A 21,797-nucleotide genomic window follows, 5' to 3' on the forward strand; every position below is an offset into this window, starting at 1 on the left:
GAGCAGCCTCTTTGAGTACTTCTTAAAAGCTTGTATAAATTAGTGTTGCCCTAGGCGTGCTTTTTGGGGAGCAAACATCACTGAACACAGTGAGATTTACTTTTCTGCAAGGGGTTTTCAAACTTTTTCAGACTGTAGAACCTATTGGTTATCTCTCTCTCTCTCTCTCTCTCTCTCTCTCTCTCTCTCTCTTTATCTCTCTCTTTCTCTCTGTCTCATCTATCTCTTATCTATCTCCTGGACCCCACAAAATGGCAGCTGTGATATTTTCATGGGAGAACAATTCCTCCCCTTTCCACTATACCTGAGAAAAATTGCTATGGATGCCCCTAGATGCATTTGAGTGAACTATTTATTTATTTGCCCTTAATCTCTCTCAGAATCCCATCAAGTTCTTCTAGAACTCTAGGGTTCTACAGAACAGTTTGTTTTGAGTAATCAGGCAAGGATCATACAATTATACTTGGGTGTTCCTCAGCCTCTCAGGTGAGCTCCTATTCAGATCAGCTTAGCTTCAGAGAAAAAAAGCCCCCATGAGCTTCTAAAACGTTCCATAGAATTTGGACTATTACCAGAGGAATACATCACTTTCTTTTGGATGAAGTATGTGTAATTATTTTGGACTCAGCTAGGTTTTGTTTTCAAGGCTAACTGAATCTTACTTAATTTATTCCTTTGGGGGATTAAAGAAACAAGGAAGATGAGAAAATTAAACCTTTCTTCTTTCTCTGAGGCCCTAGCTTCTATTCAAAAACTTATTAATCTGAGTACTTGAGAGACAAGTTTTCCTTTCTCTCAATCATTTAGTTAAATCAAATTAAAAGCATTCTATAGGTTGATGAAGTAAATTTTAACAATGATTTTAAGCACATGCATTTATTAACTTGGAGAATATCACTGGAATTTAAAATCAAATTGCTACTTTGACTTTAACTGGAAATTCTCTTTCATTAATGTCCTTTCTGAAATGTTTCTCTAAGTGATGTTTTATTTCATATATGCAATTTTCTCTGTAATACAAAATTGTTTGAATTATTATGTGAGTTCAGTTAATTAGTTGATGCTCACTACAGTCCTTTAAGGTTAAGCCTCATGGCGCTTGTAACAGTAGGAAGCAAGTCACAGTGGCATAGAAATAAGATAATAAAAGAAAGAAAAAGAGGCTATAGGCAGGAAAAAGGAAGGAATTAGGCTCAAAGGAAGAACCCAAATCCACCAGCTGTTTTTGTATAAAGATGCAGGAAACTTGAATTTAAACAGAACTCTTGAATGCAACCTGTTGAAGCTATAGTTAGCCATCCGTATTCCTTACTGGGGATATTACTTCCCAACAGGAAGTCATATAAATATTGTATAAATAGGCAGGAAAGATCTTCTATTCATCTTTAGAAAGGAAGGAACTACAGGCTCACTGTTATCTTTTAAATTTTATTTAATGTATTTGGTCTTTCTGTATAAAGCTGCTCATGTGAAATATTTTGCTCATATTAATTGCAATTTGACCTTCAATTTATTTGACAAACAGAGGTCTAATTTTTGCGTACGAGATTGGGGGATGAAAATGGCACTCAACAGAAGGATGATGGATGAATTCAGTAATGACGGTAGAAAGGAAAAGACATTACCTTAGTTTTATCATATAAGGCATGATTATCCAACATCATTTTCTTCTCATGGGTGGCATATCTCCGCAGATCACGTTCAAATTGCTGCGTGCATATAAAATACTCCGTGTTATTATAGCAAAGCCAAATTATCATCTATCTATCTATCTATCTATCTATCTATCTATCTATCTATCTATCTATCTATCTGCCTATCTATATCTATATATCATCTACCTTGTTTTAATCTACTCTTGCACTCTTTGTTATAAACTATTATGAATGTAGATATAGATTTAAGATAAATTAGCATGGAAATCTTGATATTGTCATATGCAACTACTTTTACTACCACTAGAGTGAAGATGTCCCTGAGAGCTAATTAAAGTAAAGTCATGAGGAAGCCTGATAGGTCCTCATTACTGCACAGATAACCGTAAGTAATGCGATATTGCAATATTACATTACACTCTTTTCTATAATGAATGTAGTCTGCAATTCTTACAAGTTTTGTAATGGATGTTCACCCAGAGCGACTCTGTTGGATGTGTGATACTATATCACATTAGCTGGTACTGTCTTCCTGATAATTATAACTTTCTAAGAAGAGATGGGTGAAATTTAATTTAAATACACAGTGGATTCCATTTGCTTCTGACTCACAGAAGTTGTCTGTGTAAAAAAAAAAATCTTTAGGTGTTTGCACTTTTTTGGAAAGCATAACAGTTTGCAACGTGTTTGTTGATAGCTGCCTAGAGATTAAAGGCAACTGTCAAAGAATCACAAAATATGTATTGTATTCAAGGATTCAATGAAACCTGCTGTGATTATTCAGAAATAGATATCATTGATTTAAATCAGCTTACTCTGAAGTTAGTATATAAATTACAGCCCTAGTCTACGCTTCCTAAATCTCTTCCAAGAAACTTAGCTGTTTGTTTTCTGAAAGCATGCTTCCTATGGACCACCATTTCAGTATTAGCATTTTAAGGGGACAGGAAGAAATAAACTGAAGGTCATTTTAAAAAAATTATCCTGCCTTCCATAAAATCAAATTTTAAGGTGGTAACTTATGAAAATCAGAATGCAACGAAATGATAACCCAAATGTTGTAATGAAGACTTCTATAAAATTAATATTTGGGTTTTGATTTGTTTATTTAAATTTTAAACCCTGAGGTCTTTTGTTTATTTAAATTATATTTATTTGTTTTACATTTATAGTTTTTCCATTTCTATTACATTGCCTTAGAAACTAGTTTAAAAAAACAGAAGAAAGAAAAGGAAAAGGAAAGTGGGTGGTCCAGGATTTTTCTTCTTAAACTAAATTGTTATTTTAAAGAAGCATGCTGCTAGTTCCCATAACTGTGGAGAAGCGTTTCAAAATATTCAAGTAAAGTTTCCTAAAGGAGGGAAACTGATTGATGCATGGCCCCTAATGATCCTTCATGTGCTAAAATAATTCAAATTCTAAAAAAAAAAAAAATGTACCAACATATGTCACTGATGTTAAACTTGGATTTTCCTTGGTGCAAAGTTGTTGTTGCTTTACTCCAGCTGATTTTTGTAGTTATAGCTTCTCTAAGAAATAGGATTGGGCAAACCTGATAAGTTTTGTGAGGGGCAAATAGTATTTTACCCTTTCCTGATAGGGTAGAAATCTATATTAGAGCAGAAGAACTGAAACAGCTTGATGACCCTGATGGGGAAAAAGATAGATTACAGAAACCAGATTACCCTTTCCCTGGTGTGAAAGGAGACACTACATAGGTACAATAAAGAATATTGTTGATGTTAGAAAGTTCAAGTATCAGTAGAAGGGATTGAGCTTGGAGTCCTTGTAGGAATGTAGAATTTAGAGGGACTGGGTCAGACCATCGTAAAGTCACCCCATATTGTTATCAGATGCTACATTCCAGCTATAAAGATCACAGTATAATTTACATTGCTTTCTGTATCATTTCTAAGTTACAATTTTTGGAATATATAATCCATAAATCTGTTTACAGTATTTCAGGGCTCTTTTGCATTCTTGTGGTCAAGAGCCCAGTGATCACTGTAGTTGTGCATGCCAATGAAAGATACTTTATTGCCTCAATCTCCAAATGCTTTGTTTCCTTGTTTAAAGTAGGTATTTTTCCCACAACACTTTATAAAACTCAGTTGGTAACCTACACCATTTAAGTAAGCATTTTTCCACCTATTCAGGACATAAAGTAGCACTGAACTCTTCAGAAAAGAAACAAGGAAAAAAATTAACACACCAGTGATAAGCCAAAGAAATGAACATTTTTTTCAGATTTAAGGAACTGCACAATATGTTGTCTTATGCAAATTAAGATAGAAATATAAGCAGGAGGAAAGGAAGTTATTTACCGTAGATCCAGTCCACCCTAATAGAGCAAATGCATATTGTTCAAAAGGGACAACAACTAGATCCACACGAATTGCTTTCCAATCTTTGATTTCTTCTTCAGAAAAAGCCTTTGATCTGATGGAGTTTCCTTTGTCCTCTCTTTCCTTATGCACTTTTAAAATTGCAAAGCACTTCTGAAAATGATCTAAAGCATCAACCTTTCTGCTTGGCAACTTTGTATCTTCAAATGTTGATTCAATAAGATCATAATATAAGAGCAATTCCTAGAAGAAAACATATTTAATGTATTATTATGTTGAGAGCCAATGTGGGGTAATTATTATGGTGTTAGATTAGGAAACCCACGTTTAACTCCTCCTCAGCATGAAAGTTCATTGGGTGACTTTGGACCAGGTACTCTGTCTCAGCCCTTGCCTCATAGGATTGTAGTTGTGTGGAAAAATTGGAAGAGGGAGTATTCCACCTTGCTCCGGAAGCAAGTTAGAATACGAACTAACAAATTAATAAAATAAAATATTAATTATGTTAAAATTACACTTTGTTACTTTAACTAACTAACCCATATGTCTCAAAGCACACATATATGCCATGGCAGATAATTGCAACTTGGGTTGAAAAATCATTTGCGTACATACTGTAGACAGTCTTAAAACTAGTTCATATGTCTTTAGGAGGCCTTTAGGTGTTGATTGATCGAACAGACTTTCAAAAATATCTATTGCAATGAATCTTATTAGTTGGGCAAAAGACAACGTTCCTATACTATTGTCATCATTCCCTAAATAACTATGAAATTGGTGACAAAAGGAATCACATTCTTATCCATGTGGTTCTTTCCAATGGAGGCTACTGATTACCATGTGGTTTATGAACAGTGGTTCTCTATCAGTCTAGGAATTGGAGCTTTAATAAACTGAGAGAAACATTGAATATAACTGTGCTAAAATGTTTTTTCAGAAATTATTCACATATAACCTCTCGCATTTTGCTGGGTAGAAGATTTCTACTTGAGCAAATATGAAAATGTCTTCACGGTCCAGAATGTGATCCTAAGTGACCGTTCCAGATCAAACATTAGAATCACAAAAGACAACACCTTTTGATCTAGCAGTCAAGAAAATACAATATTTTTTCTACATCAGTATAAAATATTGTAGAGCTTACAAGATGAAAAATTAGGTCCATAGTCTATCATCAAAGTTACACACAGCATTATAGGATTATATGTAGGGCAGCCTGGAGTTTTAAGCCCTTCATAGCAAAGATTATATATACAAAAATTTGGAAAATAAAAATACTAAATATTAATAGATAAGATTCATATTACTCCCACATATCATAACTCTGAAATTAACTGTACTTTTTCTAATAACGGAGCCAAAGCTTTCTTCCCTGTTTTTCATATACGAATTGAGAAAAAAGAATACAGAATTTAGAAATGTCTATTCTATTCTAACCACTATTCTGTCGCAGTATGCCTATGAAGCTTGCATACTATAAATGCTTATAGCTTTGGATATAGACATTGTCAAATTAGGGACTTTAATGAATCATTAATGTATCTCTTCTGTTTCAGTGAACTTCCTGAGTATGTGTCAGTATAGCACACACACTACTTGGTTGGTAGGTTGCAGGCAACAGTATGTTGGCTTGAAAGGAGAGTCTAGATTAGAGATTGTAGCAAGCATAGAATAGCAAGAGCATGCTTGGGGAAAACTGGAATTTCTTTTTTCTAAGCCTAATTCTTTTATGCCAAATGACAGCACTGTCTTTACCAAAAGCAGAGAATGATGTATGTGCCATGAGTATGATTACAACTAGTAACCTTGTCTACTTCTTCATTTTATTGAAAAGTGTTATGCGACAGACTTGATGAGTGTTTCTCAACCTTGGCAACTTTAAGATATGTGGACTTCAACTCTCAGAATTCCCCAGAATTCCCACGTGGCCATTTTTCCGGCCGTGCCACATGGTCCGCGGCCATTTTACGCCCATTCCACGTGGTCTGCAGCCATTTTTCCGCCCGTTCCACGTGGTCCGCGGCCATTTTTCCGCCCTGCCGCATGGTCCGCGGCCATTTTTCCCCCCCGATGCGTGGTCCGCGGACGCTGGAACGGATTAACGGTAATTACATTGAACCTTATGGGAAAATTTGCCTCATGTTGCGACCAATTCGAGTTGCAACCAGAGTCACGGAACGGATTAAATTCGTAACTCGAGGTTCCACTGTATAGGCTAATCTGTGGAATGCATATGATGATAAAAACATAGATGTGAGTGTGAGGTTTTGATTACAAATGAAAGGACTAAAGCATATGTTGCAAAGTATGAGTTGGTGTCATCTAGACTGCAATAGGTATTAAGAAAGTAGGAATTCATAGGCTGACATTAGTTGCACATTTTGTTCTAATGAATGGTTATAATGAAAGAACCAGGGATGAGCTTTGGAGAAAATTGTACAACGTTCTGAATGAATGCAATCTTGGGAAAAGATTATTCTGCTTGGTGACATAAATGCATGAGTGGGAGCTTGATGAAAAAGAACAGGAAAAGTGACAGGGCATTCAGAGACCCAAGAATGAAGGAGAATGGTGATTGTTTGCTGACTGTCTGCTTAAAAAAGGACTGCTTGTTTGAAGACATGGTTTAAGCATAAATCTATTCATGCATATACATGGAAAAAACTGAATTGAACAAGAAGCATGATTGATTTGAGAGATAAAGGACTGAGAGAATTAGTGAAGGATTACAAGGGTAATCAGATATTTTGAATCAGGGACAGATCATATTTGGTAGTGTCAAGAATGAAACTTGGAAAAAATGTACATGGAAGAACAGGAAACAAATGAACGAAAGCAGTGTGAATGCTGAACAATTGGAAGAAGAGAAAATACAGATCCAGTATGAAAAAGTAGTAGAAGACAGGTTAATGTCCCAACAGAATGAAGGGAAGAGGTGGACTCTATTATGAATAGTAAAAGGAAAAAAGTACGCTACAGAAGCGTGTGGAGTTACTCCAATGGGAAATATAAAAAAGGATGCTTGGCAGACTGATGGTGAAAGAAGCTGTAAATGAGAAAAAAAGGGATATTAAAGAAGGATTGCTGCAAAAAAATGAGGATGAGAGAAAGATATTGTGCTATGTGTATATAGAGAAGAAGACAGTTGCAAAGAATGTAGTCAGAGAGAGCAAGGAACTGTTAAGGTTAAAAGAGACAGAGAAAATGCAGAGCAATGTCAATGAAAAATAAGAAAAAAAGAAATATTTTGGAAGTGGACAAAGGGAGACAAGCAAGGCGCCTCTAGCAGAATGAGTAGAATAAAAAATAAAAAGGATGAAATGATTTGGGATGAAATTGAAGCAAGAGGATGCTAGAAGGACTATTTTAGAGATTGAGATTGTATGAGGATGATCATGATGTGTTGAAGAATGAAATAGAAATGAAGGCTATAAATCCTAGAGTCCAAGAAAAAAATTATGAAAATAGTCATAAATGCCTCAAGAACATTGAAAAATGGTAAGGCTCCAGGTATAGAAAGTATAATTGGAGAAACAGTAAAAAGAAAAAATGGAGTTTGCTTATGGAGTGACTGTGCAACTTGCTTAATGTATATCTGTGAAGGCTGCATCTGTGCCTGACGATTTGTTCCCCTATAGAAAAAGAACTGCAAGGACTAGTCCAGGCAGTCGCCCGTAGTCAAAGACACAAAATACAAACAAAAAGTAATGTATGAAGAGTGAGGGAAATTAGTTTGTTAAGTGTGCCCTGGAAGGTTAGGCAGAATTCTGATTGAAAGGCTACATAAAGGGACAATGAGCAAAACCGTGCAGTGTGTTTTTTTGACAGGCAGAGGGTGTACAAGCCAGATTTTGCTCTTCGGCAGACCACTGAGAAATATATGGATGTGAGAATTGGGGACTTGGGGAATTGGAAGGGACCATTTTTTGTATACAGACAATTCTGCATTGTTGGATGAGAGATTCGGTGATTTGCCGCAAATGTTAGATAGATGGCAGTTGTGACGAGGAATATAAATTTGAAAGTTGATGTATCAAAGGACAAGGTAGTTTATTTGACAGGAAAAAGTTATATTCAAATGGTGACAAACTAGCACAGTAGATGGTTTTGTACATTTTAGTAAAATGTTTATTAAAATGGAAAATGGATGGAGCAATTATTAAAATGGAAAATTGGATGGAGAAATTACTAAAAAAGAAACATGAATGGAGAAATTATTAAAATGGAAAAATGGATGGTAAATGGGATAAGAAAGGGAGTCAGGGGTCTGTGGTCTGGGGCAAGGAATGAGTGTTTATCAAAATAAATGAAAATGTGTGGGTAGAAAAATGGCCTTCTGCCTACTGTTATACGGAGGTGACAGATGGATATTGCCAGGAGAAACACAGAAGTCAGTTGAATGCAGTGGGAATGGATACTTATGAAGTGTATGTGATAAAACCAGAAGAGATAGGGTCCAGAAGGGATAGGTGCTGAATGTATGTGAATTGATCACAACAGTGAGTGATGCAGGACAAAAGAGGTAACTTGGTCGTATGAAGAAATGAATGAGGATCAAGTCACAAAACCAATATATGAAGGAAGAATGAATGGGTAAGAGTGTTGGAAAAATACTATGAGTAATTTCCAGTCTAGCTGGTAACCAGCACACTCTCAGGCAATCCCTATATTCAGATCAGAGCAAGCATGCAGGCAACCCAATATAACTAGCATAAAATGTAGCTTGATGTGTATTTATTAATCATCAGCAAACATAAAAAAGAGCTAGCAAAATGGGATAACAGGCAGGCAAAAGCAGGCAACAGTTTGCAATATGTATATCTACCTGTATGTCGAATCAATCAAAAGGCACAGAACTTTTCAAAGCCAATGGAAACAGCACTGTGGATAGTCCCAAAGAAAGTGGCCTTTGGTTGTTCCAGCTTTAACCCTTTTATGCACATAACAGGAACAGAATAAAGCTGGAAAGTAGGACTAACAAGTAATTCTTCCTCCATTCTGCATCACGAAGGAAGCAATTTGATGAACAGGGATGTTGTAACCAACCCAAAGGAAGGGAAAGACTGTGAAATCCTCAAAAAGAAGCCTAAAAAACAAATGGCAACGGATGAAATGTTATGGACATGATGGAAGCAAGAATGGTTTGTAAGGATAGAAAGATGTGGAGTATGAATGGTGTTGCTGCAAACTAGATTTCAATGTATTTACTTTTTTTCCCCTATATCCTTAATTTTTTTGGCTAATTATTATTTCTTTTCCATACTTTGTATAATACTATTTATTCCCAAAGGGAATAGATGATGAATATGTATGTACTATTTTAATGGATCTACTGTAATCTGAGTTAATCTGATTTGACCCACAGGAATTTCAAGTTGATGTTTATCATGTCCATTGACTAATAGATACTTGCCCCTATTTTTCCCATTTGATGCAAAATTGATTTGTTGAATATATTTAAGCAGCTCTGCCCTAGAACAGTTAGTCATGAAACTGTCCAAAGAGGCAATCCTAGATTTAATTGTAAAAAATGGTAACTCATATCTTTTTGAGTTGTAAGTATTGTTAAACTGATTAGAAGTAATGACTTTATAGCAACCAAAATTATTTGATATGTAAGATGAAAATTGCAGTGAAGGCCAATACAATCATATTTGACTTGAAGGAGGTATCATCTTTCAAATGAGAGGCTTGGTAAAATGCAAGTTGAAAGAGAAAATCAACAAGGTCAGAACTCTCCAATATACTTCAGCTTATTTAAATCCACAATAACACAATTTATGTACATTTGCATAAATTTCAAGTGGTCACTAAAATGGTCAATGAGCTGCATTAAAGGAGCGAGCTACTAAAGAGAAGAACACTTTATTGAAGAAATGAAAAGAAGAAAAAATATTACTTGAATGCTATAATGATATAAAAATGGGTTTTGAGGAACATATCATTAAAACTATTGTCCAGCAAAAAAAAATAATATTATATCAGAAGTAGAAGATAAATCCTTGGAGGACGATAGAGATAAATGGGCATTAAAGAAAGATAAGGAGAATTCAGTGAAGCTGAATGAATTCTTTCCATTTGTTTTCAGTGCAGAAATATCAAATATTTATGCCTAATGAGATCTTCAGGAAGGGAAACTGAAGGACTGAAGCAAATAGAGTTGACAAAAGATGGATTTTTTTGGATGGAGGTCAACCTGGGCTGCACAACAATATGGACGATCAACCTGAGCTCCACAATGTCTTTTTGTGCGGGGAGAAACCAGGAAAGGAATTGTGAGGTTCTGATGCCCAGCACTACAAAAAATATTGATCTAGTATATAGAGTGTGTTAAAAAGATAAATTCTATGCAAGGGTGCTGGTGAAATAAATAAAAAATAAAAGATGTGAATATCATGAAGTCCTTCTTTACCTCCATACTGCTAGTACAGTTGGAATGTTTAAATGGGAGCTAGTAAAATACAGAAAAGGCAACTGAAATGATCTGGTGGTTAAGCAGGGTGAGCAACATTTGGGTGCCCAGCAGCCATCCAATTTTTGGAGGAACCTGCAGGAAACAGCGGGCAGGAAGATAATATAAAGTGTGGAATTTATTTTTTCCTTGATTTAGGGGGGAAATGGAAGGGAATTCTTAGCTTTTTGAACTCTGTTAAGGACTTGCACTACAGTTTTCATTCAGGTCCGTACCACAAGATATTTACGGATTGTATGACTAATTTTCAGCAATAGTGATCAGAGGATTGTGATTATGTGCCATCAAGTCATTGTCAACTTTTAGCAACCATATAGGTTGATTTTTTTTCCAGAAGGATCTGTTCCCAACCTGGCCCTTCAGATTTTTCAACAATGCAGCCATTGTCTCTGTAAGACATTGTCATTGTCCATCCACCTTGCTGCTTACTGATTTCTTCTTCTCCTTCCTTCCCACCATTCCCAGCATTATAGACTGCTCCAGAAAGCTGGCTCTTCACATCATGTGTCCAAAGTAAGATAATTAGTGATTAGAGGAAACTAAGCTAAAAGTTACCCACTGCTGGGCTGGGCCAACCCAAATAATATTTGGGGCTCTTTAGTTTAGAAAAAAGGCAAAATATGGCAGATAAGTTAGAGATGTATAAATCATGCAAACCATGGAGAAAATGATAGAGCACATTTACAGACACACACACACATACAAACATCTACCTTTCATGATGCTAATATTTAGAGTTATCCAAGAAGTAGAATAATGGGAAATTCCAGACAGATCTAATGAAATACTTCTTAACAATGTGTATACTTAAACCTACAAAAACATGATAACAACCACCTAGTTAACTCTCTTTAGAAGGGGCAGACATAAATTTATGGAAAATAAAGCTATCAATGACACGATGGCTATATATTAATGCTTGAATCAGAAGTAAATTGCTGGGATATATAATTTCCACTCTGGTCTTGGTGTCATGTCCTATGTATGTGCTCGGGATAAGCATCTAGTAAGACTCTGTAAGAACAGAATGCTGGACCAGATAGATCTGTGTCTGATCCAACAAAATTTCTATTCTTCTGGCTCATTCTTTACATGAATCTTCTAGTTTTGTGACTTGAGCTTATCTAGAGAGCACTCTGTTCCTGCTGGATTATATACGTAATTATAGCCCATTAAGTAAGTTAGCAATAAAGCTCAGGTATGAAACATTCCTTTTCCCTTGCTGATTGAATAATATCAACTCCCATGGACAGTTTCAGAATTTGCAGATCACGCTAAGTAGCAAATTTGATGAGAAGGCCATTTTCAGGCATAAATACCTCTAAGTTATTCTTTATAGCTTTCCCACCATTAGGAGGCTTTGCAATTTGTATAAGTAAGTAGAGAGAACCAGCAGACTGCAAATAGACATATCAATGTTTTCTTTTTTAAAAGATGCACTTAAGCAGCAGTTACACAGGTGCTGACTTCAGCAAGCAATAAAAATTCGACTCAAACTCGAAATGCCACTTTTAAATAGAAAACAAGGCCTAGGGATATATCCATTGGGACAACATTTCTGATTAATCTAATTTGATGAGGCACTGGACAATACTCTTGTATTGCATTCATGCAGCTGAAACAGCATTTCTCTAGGCTGCACTCTGGTCTTTTTAGCAAAAGCAGTTAGCTGTGAAAATCTTAAGAAGGTCTAATCTGAACATTACAGGCTACAGAGCATCAAGTAAACAGCACCCTCAGCTAATTTTGCAAGCATCAACTGTTATACTTGATTGTGTATAAAGCAACATGTAGGGATTAATTAATTTTAGCTGAAATATTTCAATATTAACCAAAGAGTTGTATTCAACTGCTCTTTCTTTACAAAGAGTCTTATCCTGAACTCTACGTTTGCATTTTAACATTATAAGGGAAATTATTTTCCTTATTCATCACAATTATTTTGGATTTAATTGCCCAAGACTTCACATTACAGCACCTAACATTCCTTCAGTTTGATTTGATTCAAACACATAAATACTTCAGTTTGAGAGCAGACACTTTCAAATGAAAATACACACGTTCCCCCACGTGCATATTTTTCTTTCTGTTAAGCTCTAAAGCAGTGTTGTCCAAACTTGGCCACCTTAAGATGAGTGGACTTCAACTCCCAGAATTCCCCAGCCAGCCATGCTGGCTGGGGAATTCTGGGAGTTGAAGTCCACTCATCTTAAAGTAGCCAAGTTTGGACAACACTGCTCTAAAGTGAAGGGTTTGAATAGCAGAACACACAGAAACTATTCAAAATCAATACAGCTACCATGTTGCTTTCATTCTGCATTCTTTGGTGTTATTCAATCCACACTGGTGAAAACAAAGTCATTCAAGAGAAAAATCACCTGTTGGCATAAAGTCACCATTAACTCCACCCTTAACCTACACATGTGGGGCAGACGTTCTGTACGAAGGCATGAGATCATTCTGCAGGCTTTTGGTTTCATGACTGAATTCATCCATCAATTGCCCGTTTGACTTGATGATCAAATCAATCCCAGATCAAGCAAATGATCTGGAAAATATATGTTCGTTCCTGCTGTGAGAACCTTGTAGACCTAAATGCAGTATTTGCCTCAATAAGTAGATTCCGAGTAGGGTTGTGCAGCATTTTGGGTTCAGTCTCCCATATGTGCTTCAAAGGAATGAGAAGGTAGCATCCGTCATCAGTACCCTGAAAGCAGTTGCATCTTTCCAGGATTGCACAGTTGCCCTCTACAGCTGCTGGGCAAACCTTGGAAAGAGCAGAGCAGCTTTTCGATGTAACCAATGGGTGCGACATTCCCATTCCCAGACCTTCCAAAGCAGTTTTTTGAGATCAAATCCAGAACACTGCACGGCCTAATCAAAGGTCTCTTTCCTGGTCTACCCACCAATATCATAAGACAAAAACTACTGAAGAAGGCAACATCCATTGATTGATGAAGCCAAGTCATTTTACAACAGGACTGAATCAAGAGCACTCTCCTCCTGGCCAAACTTTACAAGATCTTGGAGGTCTGAGGTCATTGGAGGTCTGCAGGACCACCTTCTCTCAATAAAAGTTGCCCATCCAGTTAGAACAAGGGCAGGCTTTCTCCACATCCCCTTGCTCAGGGACTGCCATCTGCAGGAGCCACAGAAGGAGGCCTTCTTTATCACTGCCCCCTTTCTTTTGGAATAGCATTCTCTAGAACAGTGTTTCTCAACCTTGGCAACTTTAAGATGGGTAGACTTCAACTCCCAGAATTCCCCAGCTAGCATGCTCTAGACATTTGAATGACCCCTTCCTTTTGCTATTCAGAAAGTCAATAAAGACTTGCTACAATAGTAGAGAATATATGTACTGTAGCTCAGGGTTAAACTGTTGCCTTCTAGATGTTCTCTGAGCCTGGTTCTTTTCCTGCAAACGTTTCATCACCAGGCTAAGTAACATCATCAGTAGCAACCCAATGCTTGCTATTCAAACAGCCCAGGGGCTGAATATTTCATTTGACCTTCTAGCAATGAAAGTTGTGCCTGGGCTGATTGTGATTTATTCTCAGAGTCTTATATATGTTTTTTTTAATTGATGCAACAAAATAAAACCAAATATATACCCAACTGAAGCAACCGGTGAGAAGAATATTTTAGACTCTGTTCTATCCAAGATTCTGACCAGTTCAATATAGTCTACACTTGAATGTGCTATACCATCCAAGTCCAGATTTGCTTCATTTTTATCTTTCAACTCTGCTTATTTTGAAGCCAAGCTGCAGAGCTAATCTAGAACTGCCTTCTAGCCGAGCTTGACAAGCATAAATATATTTATCTTCAGACAGTTGCTAAATGAGTTGGTATGAGTGAGACTGGTTTCGTGTTACAAGAAACTACTGTTCTAGCAACAGGAACAGGAGAAAATTATTAGGCTTGAAAAATTACAAATGGCATAATTTCAGGGTCCATCTAATGTGTAAATCTTAAAGGCTTAAAAATGTCATTTAAATGTTTTTCAATGACTAATCACAGCCTTATTCAAAACTGATTGTACTGCTACTTCATTTTTAGACTGGCCAGAAGAAAAGAAAAGAAAAGAAAAGAAAAGAAAAGAAAAGAAAAGAAAAGAAAAGAAAAGAAAAGAAAAGAAAAGAAAAGATACTGCATTATCTTTTTAATTAGGAACCTAGTAAGATGACCAGAAAAAAGGCATCTTTTGTGATTGTTGGATTTTCAGATATGAAATATTTTCTCCTCTTTCTTATTCATCTGAAGTGGGGAAGAGAAGGAATTAAGAAAATCTAATTCCAGACACAATTTAGCTATCACATATTTTGTAAATGTTAAGATTTGAAACAAAATGGGAAGCACTCCAGGCTAGCACCTGTATTGCTGAAATTCTAATTTAGCAACAATTTAGTACATATTTCTAGGAAGAAAAGAAAGATAGGAATTCCAGTGAGACTGAATGTGTGCCCATTCTGTGTGTGTGTGTGTGTGTGTGTGTGTGTGTGTGTGCTGGCTGCAGAGCAGGGGGAAGAAACAGCAGCAAGGTAACTGAGACATCATCTACTTGAGCCTCTCCTACTATCACCTGGCTGCCAACCATTTCATTCAGCTGCACAGGGAGCAGGGCTATTTCATCACTTTGGCTCTCCTCAGATACAGCCATTCCACCAGGCTGCAGAGGAGAAAGAAATACAAAAAAACCATTGCCTCTGCTAAATAATCAGCTGCCTCTGGTTCTCCCCAGCTGTCACCTAGTTGGCAGGCAACCATCAGATGACCTGAACTGTTGACCTTTCAGCTGGTCATAAGAACTCTGTCTCTTAAAGACTGACCCTTGAGCTTATTTCTTCCTCCTTTTCCACCCCTTTTTTCCTTGGAATCCACTTGGACAGATTATAAACTTAAAGGTAGAGAGAGACTGTCTTACTTGTAATGTGGTCTGGAAGCCTGTTTGGCTAATTAAAATATGTTTTAATAAACTGCAGAGATAGATAGATAGATAGATAGATAGATAGATAGATAGATAGATAGATAGATAGATAGATAGATAGAATAGGAACCTAGTAAGATGACCAGAAAAAAGGCATCTTTTGTGATTGTTGGATTTTCAGATATGAAATATTTTCTCCTCTTTCTTATTCATCTGAAGTGGGGAAGAGAAGGAATTAAGAAAATCTAATTCCAGACACAATTTAGCTATCACATATTTTGTAAATGTTAAGATTTGAAACAAAATGGGAAGCACTCCAGGCTAGCACCTGTATTGCTGAAATTCTAATTTAGCAACAATTTAGTACATATTTCTAGGAAGAAAAGAAAGATAGGAATTCCAGTGAGACTGAATGTGTGCCCATTCTGTGTGTGTGTGTGTGTGTGTGCATACAGGATAATGTATGTGTGTCATTCCGTTCTAGTAAGGTAGATAAAAAGAATTTCTAGTCTATCTTATCCCAGAAGGACAGTACAACTCCAACCTGTGACCACTGCAATAAAATTAAATTCGATTGTACCAAAGTACACCTTAGATCCCAACTTTCTACACACGCCCAACCAAATGAAATTATTTTATTATGATATAATTGGTTATACATGGGCCCTCCCCAAAAGTAGAATAATGCCTATTCTGCAAGAGCTTCATGGTCTGCTAGAAGGATTTGGGGTCCAGTTCAAGGTGTTGTTTGTTAGCTATGAAGAGTTATACAGTTTGGGCCCTTGCAATCTTCTCCAAGTTGAATTTGCCTCTACTATACAATTTAACTAGGAGAGAATGCTGCGGGTCCACTTCTAGAATGATTGGGACTGGAGAATAGCATTCCCAGAGAAGTCTTCTTATTTAGAGCTTATCCACTGAGGACTGGCTAGTGCCCATCCTTTTATCTTTTAGGAAGCAGATTAATGCAGGGCATTTAATGGAAGACAACCATAGATTTTTTCAAGATTTTAATGTTTTATTGATTTTATGGACGCTTTAATGTATGCAGGTTATAAGCCATCTAGATCATTTGAATAAAGTTTTAATAAATAAATAAAATATGGATGAATGGATTGCAGAATGCAGCTTTCGTTCTTGCTGAAGTAAAGTATTTTGCAACTGAATACAACTAGCTTGGATGATAGGACATTAAAAAAGCATTCCTCTGTTTCTATAGTGTTAACTTGTAAGATACTCTAAGGCTGAAATTTAGACTCTCAAAGAGCTCCATGAATATATATTTAGCTGGCGTTTTCTGGAGTACTTTGAAGACAATAGCTAAAAATCTATAGATTTTCAATAGGATTCAGGATATCGATTTGGAGACCAAGGACTGCATTTACAAAATGAACGGCATTATGCAGATCTGGAACTGGCACTGACTTTCATTGGCTATTATTTGATATTATGCTCCATTTTTCTGTTCAGAGCAAAAAGCTTACATGCAGCTGAAAAATGCAAATCAATGTTGCCTTCGAGAAATGAAGCTTGGGAAATGGAGGCAAAGACTAATTGCCCAGTAGTACAGATAAAAAGGTCAACAGGGTAATTTAATTGTGCATAATTTTATTCTACTGTGCCATATCAACTGCCCCCTTACCCATGTGTAGACCATTGATGACCCTGCTTTCCCCAATTTCTGAGTCTCCAGATGTGTGGACTTCAACTTTTAGAGTTCTCAAGACAGCATACCCAATGCAGAGAAGGTAGATTCTGGACAGCTGTCCAGAGATATTCTAAATATAGGACATGTCTTTTTGTCTGCACTCTGGGCATTTCTACAACGTCACTATTTTCAGTCTGAAGACAATCCATAACCCTCTTAAGTTTTCTTGACTTTGAAATGCTGAGAAGAAAAAGAAAATGATCATTGGTCCTTCATTACTGACCTGAGTTGCTGCAGTCCATAAAGTAACAAAAATCCCTTCACTCCCACTTCCCATAAAATGGAATTAAAATTGCTTGCCCCCACCCCATTCATATCCTTCCTTCACATTGTGTGTATTGTCAATATGACTATATTTATCAGCAGTACCTGTGTTGAGATGCAGCAAAGCCATTAAGTGACCTTTTCTTTTGAATAATAGGGTTAGTTCACAGGCTGATAAAGATTCAGGAGACAGTTTGGTAAACAGACAGCTGCAAGGTTCTCTATTATCTGCAGAAAAAATGCATTTCCTTCCACTTCACAGGAAAATGGTTAAGAAGACATAGAGTAAATCTTTGCCTTAAGTTATTTCAAGGGATAAATTAATTCTCCATGAGCAATAATTCAGTTGCTGAAATTCCTGTAACCCTACACTTTTCAGCTCCATAAATCTTGTTAATGAAGGCACTCTGAGAATCTTACCTGGAAGACTTACTCTTGGTTGAGGCAACTGCCAAAGGCTAACATTGAAAGACCAGCTCGTTCGGCTAAAGCCTGGCTAAAGTCCAGAAGTTGGAGGAATGCTGAAGTAAGACTTCTTGCAAATAGGAAACTAGACCAGCTATAAGCTCCATAGAACAGCTGATGTATTAGCTCAGTTGCCAAACCCAGATAGCAACACGAAATCTTGCAAGTAAAGAGCAAATTCTGAAGTACTACAGAGATCCTGTGGGGAAATGCTTTCTGTCTCTGAAAGTGGCCTGTTGTAAGCAGGCCATGAAAGTGACAACCATCTCCTGTTTATTCACAGCATCCACATTGAGGCTTTCTCTGTGGCTCACTAGAATGTCGGAGGACTAAACTGGATAAGCAGTAAGGGTGTATATGCTGTTTATATCCCCATGCTCTTCCGACTTACTTTTCATCTCCAAGAAGGAGGTCTGAAGAAGCCATGCGTGTGCATTCATGTGAATGTATGTAACCCATGATGCAATGTGGTATAAATGCATTCATAAAAGCATTGGACAAATGTTTGAGCAATGTACATATTCACGAAGTACATAGACTTCAGGAAGTTGGGAAAAGAAAGGACAGGGTGCAAAGATACTAGGAGCAGACTAAGTCTCCCTTCTTCTACTAATGCTAGAATACATGCAGAGGACTCCTATTTTTAAAGATTCCATTTTGCTTTCATGCCTAGAAGCAGTTGATAAGACAGTTTTCACAAACTGAATAAAATTGATGACACTAAAGATTAAGGCTACCACATATTGGTTGCAAAAATCAGGACGACTTTAGATGACAGCAAAGCGGTACCAAAAACTCTTAATTCTTTGTTGTCACATAATAATCACCCCAATTTTTGCTGTTCAGATCTGATAGTTTTATTAGAAACAGAATGAAGAGATCAACTAGTCTAAAATGTGATTACTTTATGGGCAACTCAAGAGGGCTGGCTCAGTAAGGTGGAATGGTAGAATTCCCCAATCCAAGTGAATGGTGTCCAGTGTATCTACTCAAAAGTGAATCTGGGCATGCAGCTTTATCATACAAACACACAATTAAAAAAACACATCATTCTAGTTGAACAATTGATCTAAGAAATATCTCTGTTAAATTACAATCTTTGTTATAGTTATTGTGTTTTATGTTGTACCTATGAATAATATACAGTACGTTGTATTTTGCCTACAATCATTCTTCCTGTAGTGGCTTTAAAACAGCATAAACAGTCATTTTTACTGAGAATCAAGATAATCTAATATGAAAGATTAAAATACTGAAAGAACACAGATGGTTTGGTACAAAACAGTTTAAATATAGCAGGTATTCAGATGTTTTACAACAAAAGGTTAAATTGACATTTACATTGCTCTATAGTTTTGATTGCTACGTATATTTGATAACCAGTATAAACCAGCAAGAGAGGTTGGATGAAAAGTAATGTTGGGTTTTTTAAGTGAGAATGTAATATTTAGGAAGAAACCTGAAATATTATGATATTGCAGCCACCATTAGAATGAATAACATTCATATATAATAGAACCCACACTTTTTGGGGGGGGGGTCAGAAGCAACAGGATTTTTTTTTTTTAAAGTCCTTGCCTATAGCCAACTATGAACCATGCAAAGCACTAGAGACTCTATCTATCTCCAAGCCTGTGACTATGATCATAGAAGATGCAGACTCAGGTTTGAGACAACATGAAGCACAGGTCCCTTGCTTGAATCAGAAAACTCAGCCCCAAAATGGTTCTGATTGCAACAGCACAGCCAATATTGAAATGATGGAGTTTATCAGCACTAGGAACCATAGCCTCCTAGTTCTAACTTCATCTGCACATTGAAATATTATATCAAATAAATACATTTGCTCTCTCTCCTTTCGTGTGTGTGTGTGTTGGTGTATGCACCTATATGTGTCATTTCAACATTATAACTATAGGCCACATTAAAATCATATGATAAGGCCCAGGAAACAGGTTTTAAGTCATTATTGTACAAGATAATCTGTTGTCTACAAATGCAGATTTTCTTTTTTATTCCCCTTTTAATTTAAGAGAAGGGGGTGGGGTTGTTCCTAGACTCATTTATCCCCAGTGATGCTACATCAAAATTCATTGTGGTGTTGACTTACTCGGTTTGTTTTCAACAGCCTTTAGGAAGGTTTGATAATGTTAAACTTGGAACTGAGAAAAAGAAATTCTTCCCAACTATTGGGCCCGTGGGAAGGGGGTAAGTTTAACTGCAGTTTACAAATCAAATACTGTAGAATGCTTTCTCCAGGAAGCAGCTGAGAGAAAGTCAACATGTGACCTTAGCCATACTTTTTGATGCATTTTATGCTTTGAAGCAGCTGTACAAAAGCAGGAAAGGAGTTAATACAGAGAGAGGCTTGCTGTCAAAAGTATGAAAGTGTTTTCTATGAAAGGTGCTTTATTTTGTTCATCTCCCAAAAAGGCTAGAAAAGTATACTTCTTGGCTTCACTTTTTGATTTTTTGATTTAAAAAAATTTTTTTTGACAGCAAATACCTTCAGCCATGCTATTTAGGAGACGGATGATGGAAATCCATATTAGCTACTAGAAGTTGGGCTCCAGGTTATGTGCAGGAACCTGTGAGGATTCCAAGCCAAGACAGGAAAAGCATTATCTTTTTTCTTTCCGACCCTTTTGGGGGGTCTACCATCTTGTCTTGATATTGCACATTCTGGATTTCCACCTTTGGACATATTTCCATCTTTGGACATATTTGAAAACATAATGAGATATTCTCCTGATAATATATAATGGGATGTAGTCAATCATGTTCGAGGGCAAACTCAATCCTTTTCTGAGCTGATTTGTGGGCAATGCAGTGGGGAGAAGAGGAACAGAAACTTAAATTGTGGGAAAAGTAGTGCACTCATGTCACATTGAATGTAACAATATTGGTGTGTTTATCTCTTAGGAAACATTGAAAATGGACCTTATAACTTATAATGCCTTGCTATGCATCTTGATTTGCATACTAAATATAATTGAGGAACACCCTAGTTCAGTGTTTCTCAACCTTGGCAACTTTAAGATGTGTGGACTTTGGCTGACTGGGGAATTCTGGGAGTTGAAGTCCACACATCTTAAAGTTGCCAAGGTTGAGAAACACTGTAATGGTTCTTCAGGAGTTATACAGTCCTTCCGTTGGGGACTGATCAAACTGTAGATCTTATTTCAGAACCACCACGAGATGCATTTTGAATGGAGATGTTTTTGATAACAATCTCAGTCAGAAATGTTTGTTACAGACCTTGATTTGTTCTTATTTCAGTTGATGTTTTATATCAGCTTTAGCTTGACAGTGGCTTTATTTAGTCAATTGTGTGATTTAAATAAGCCAATATCCTACTTCTCTGTGTGTAGCCAGTACTGAAAAGTACAATAATGTGATCATTCTTATCTTGCAGGCTGAAAAATGTCTGGAGCAGACATCCCAAATGTTTGTGAGGCAATGGCAGATTTAAAATTTTGAGAAGTCATCATGGTACCCCACACAAAATGGCTGCTGCCATGGGCTATGGCTAGCCTACATAGCAGTGTTTCTCAACCTCGGCAGCTTTAAGATGTGCAGACTTCCCTGGAATTCCCCAGCCAGCATGCTAAATACAAACATGTCTGGATGTCTCATGAAGTTCTAATGGTCATTTGTTAACAAGTTCCTTGTGCAATTTGGAGCGAGAATAGAAGAGTGCAGTTCTTCTCTGTATGAAGGAACAGAATTGGGATGATCAGCCATGCTAATTCTGCCATGGTTTTCTTCTCAGTATATAATAGTGAGATAAAAAGGAAAAAAGAGATTACTAGTCTGGTTTTATGGAAATCCAAATACTCCTTCAGAATGTATCTTTTGAACACACAAAGAAATTTTAGCAAAACTTATATTCTATTGCATAGAAAACTCAAGCAAAACACACATTGCATAAAAGTCTCTCTTTTGCACATACACAGACACC

General features: G+C 36.7%; 1 protein-coding gene across 1 annotated transcript in view; it reads right to left on the reverse strand.

Moving 5' to 3' along the window:
* Window positions 1-21,797, reverse strand: part of DNTT (DNA nucleotidylexotransferase) — a 144,872-nt gene that overhangs the window by 24,368 nt on the left and 98,707 nt on the right. The window contains exons 9-10 of the mRNA XM_007424395.1: window positions 3,980-4,243; window positions 1,626-1,709 (exon numbers count right to left, since the gene is read on the reverse strand). Coding sequence (XP_007424457.1) covers window positions 1,626-1,709; window positions 3,980-4,243 — 348 coding nt within the window. The remainder of the gene's footprint in view (window positions 1-1,625; window positions 1,710-3,979; window positions 4,244-21,797) is intronic.

Source organism: Python bivittatus, unplaced genomic scaffold (assembly GCF_059951505.1).
Source record: "Python bivittatus isolate LINGU-HERP-01145 unplaced genomic scaffold, Pbiv_v1 ctg000780_np1212, whole genome shotgun sequence".
NCBI classification, from domain to species: Eukaryota; Metazoa; Chordata; class Lepidosauria; order Squamata; family Pythonidae; genus Python; species Python bivittatus.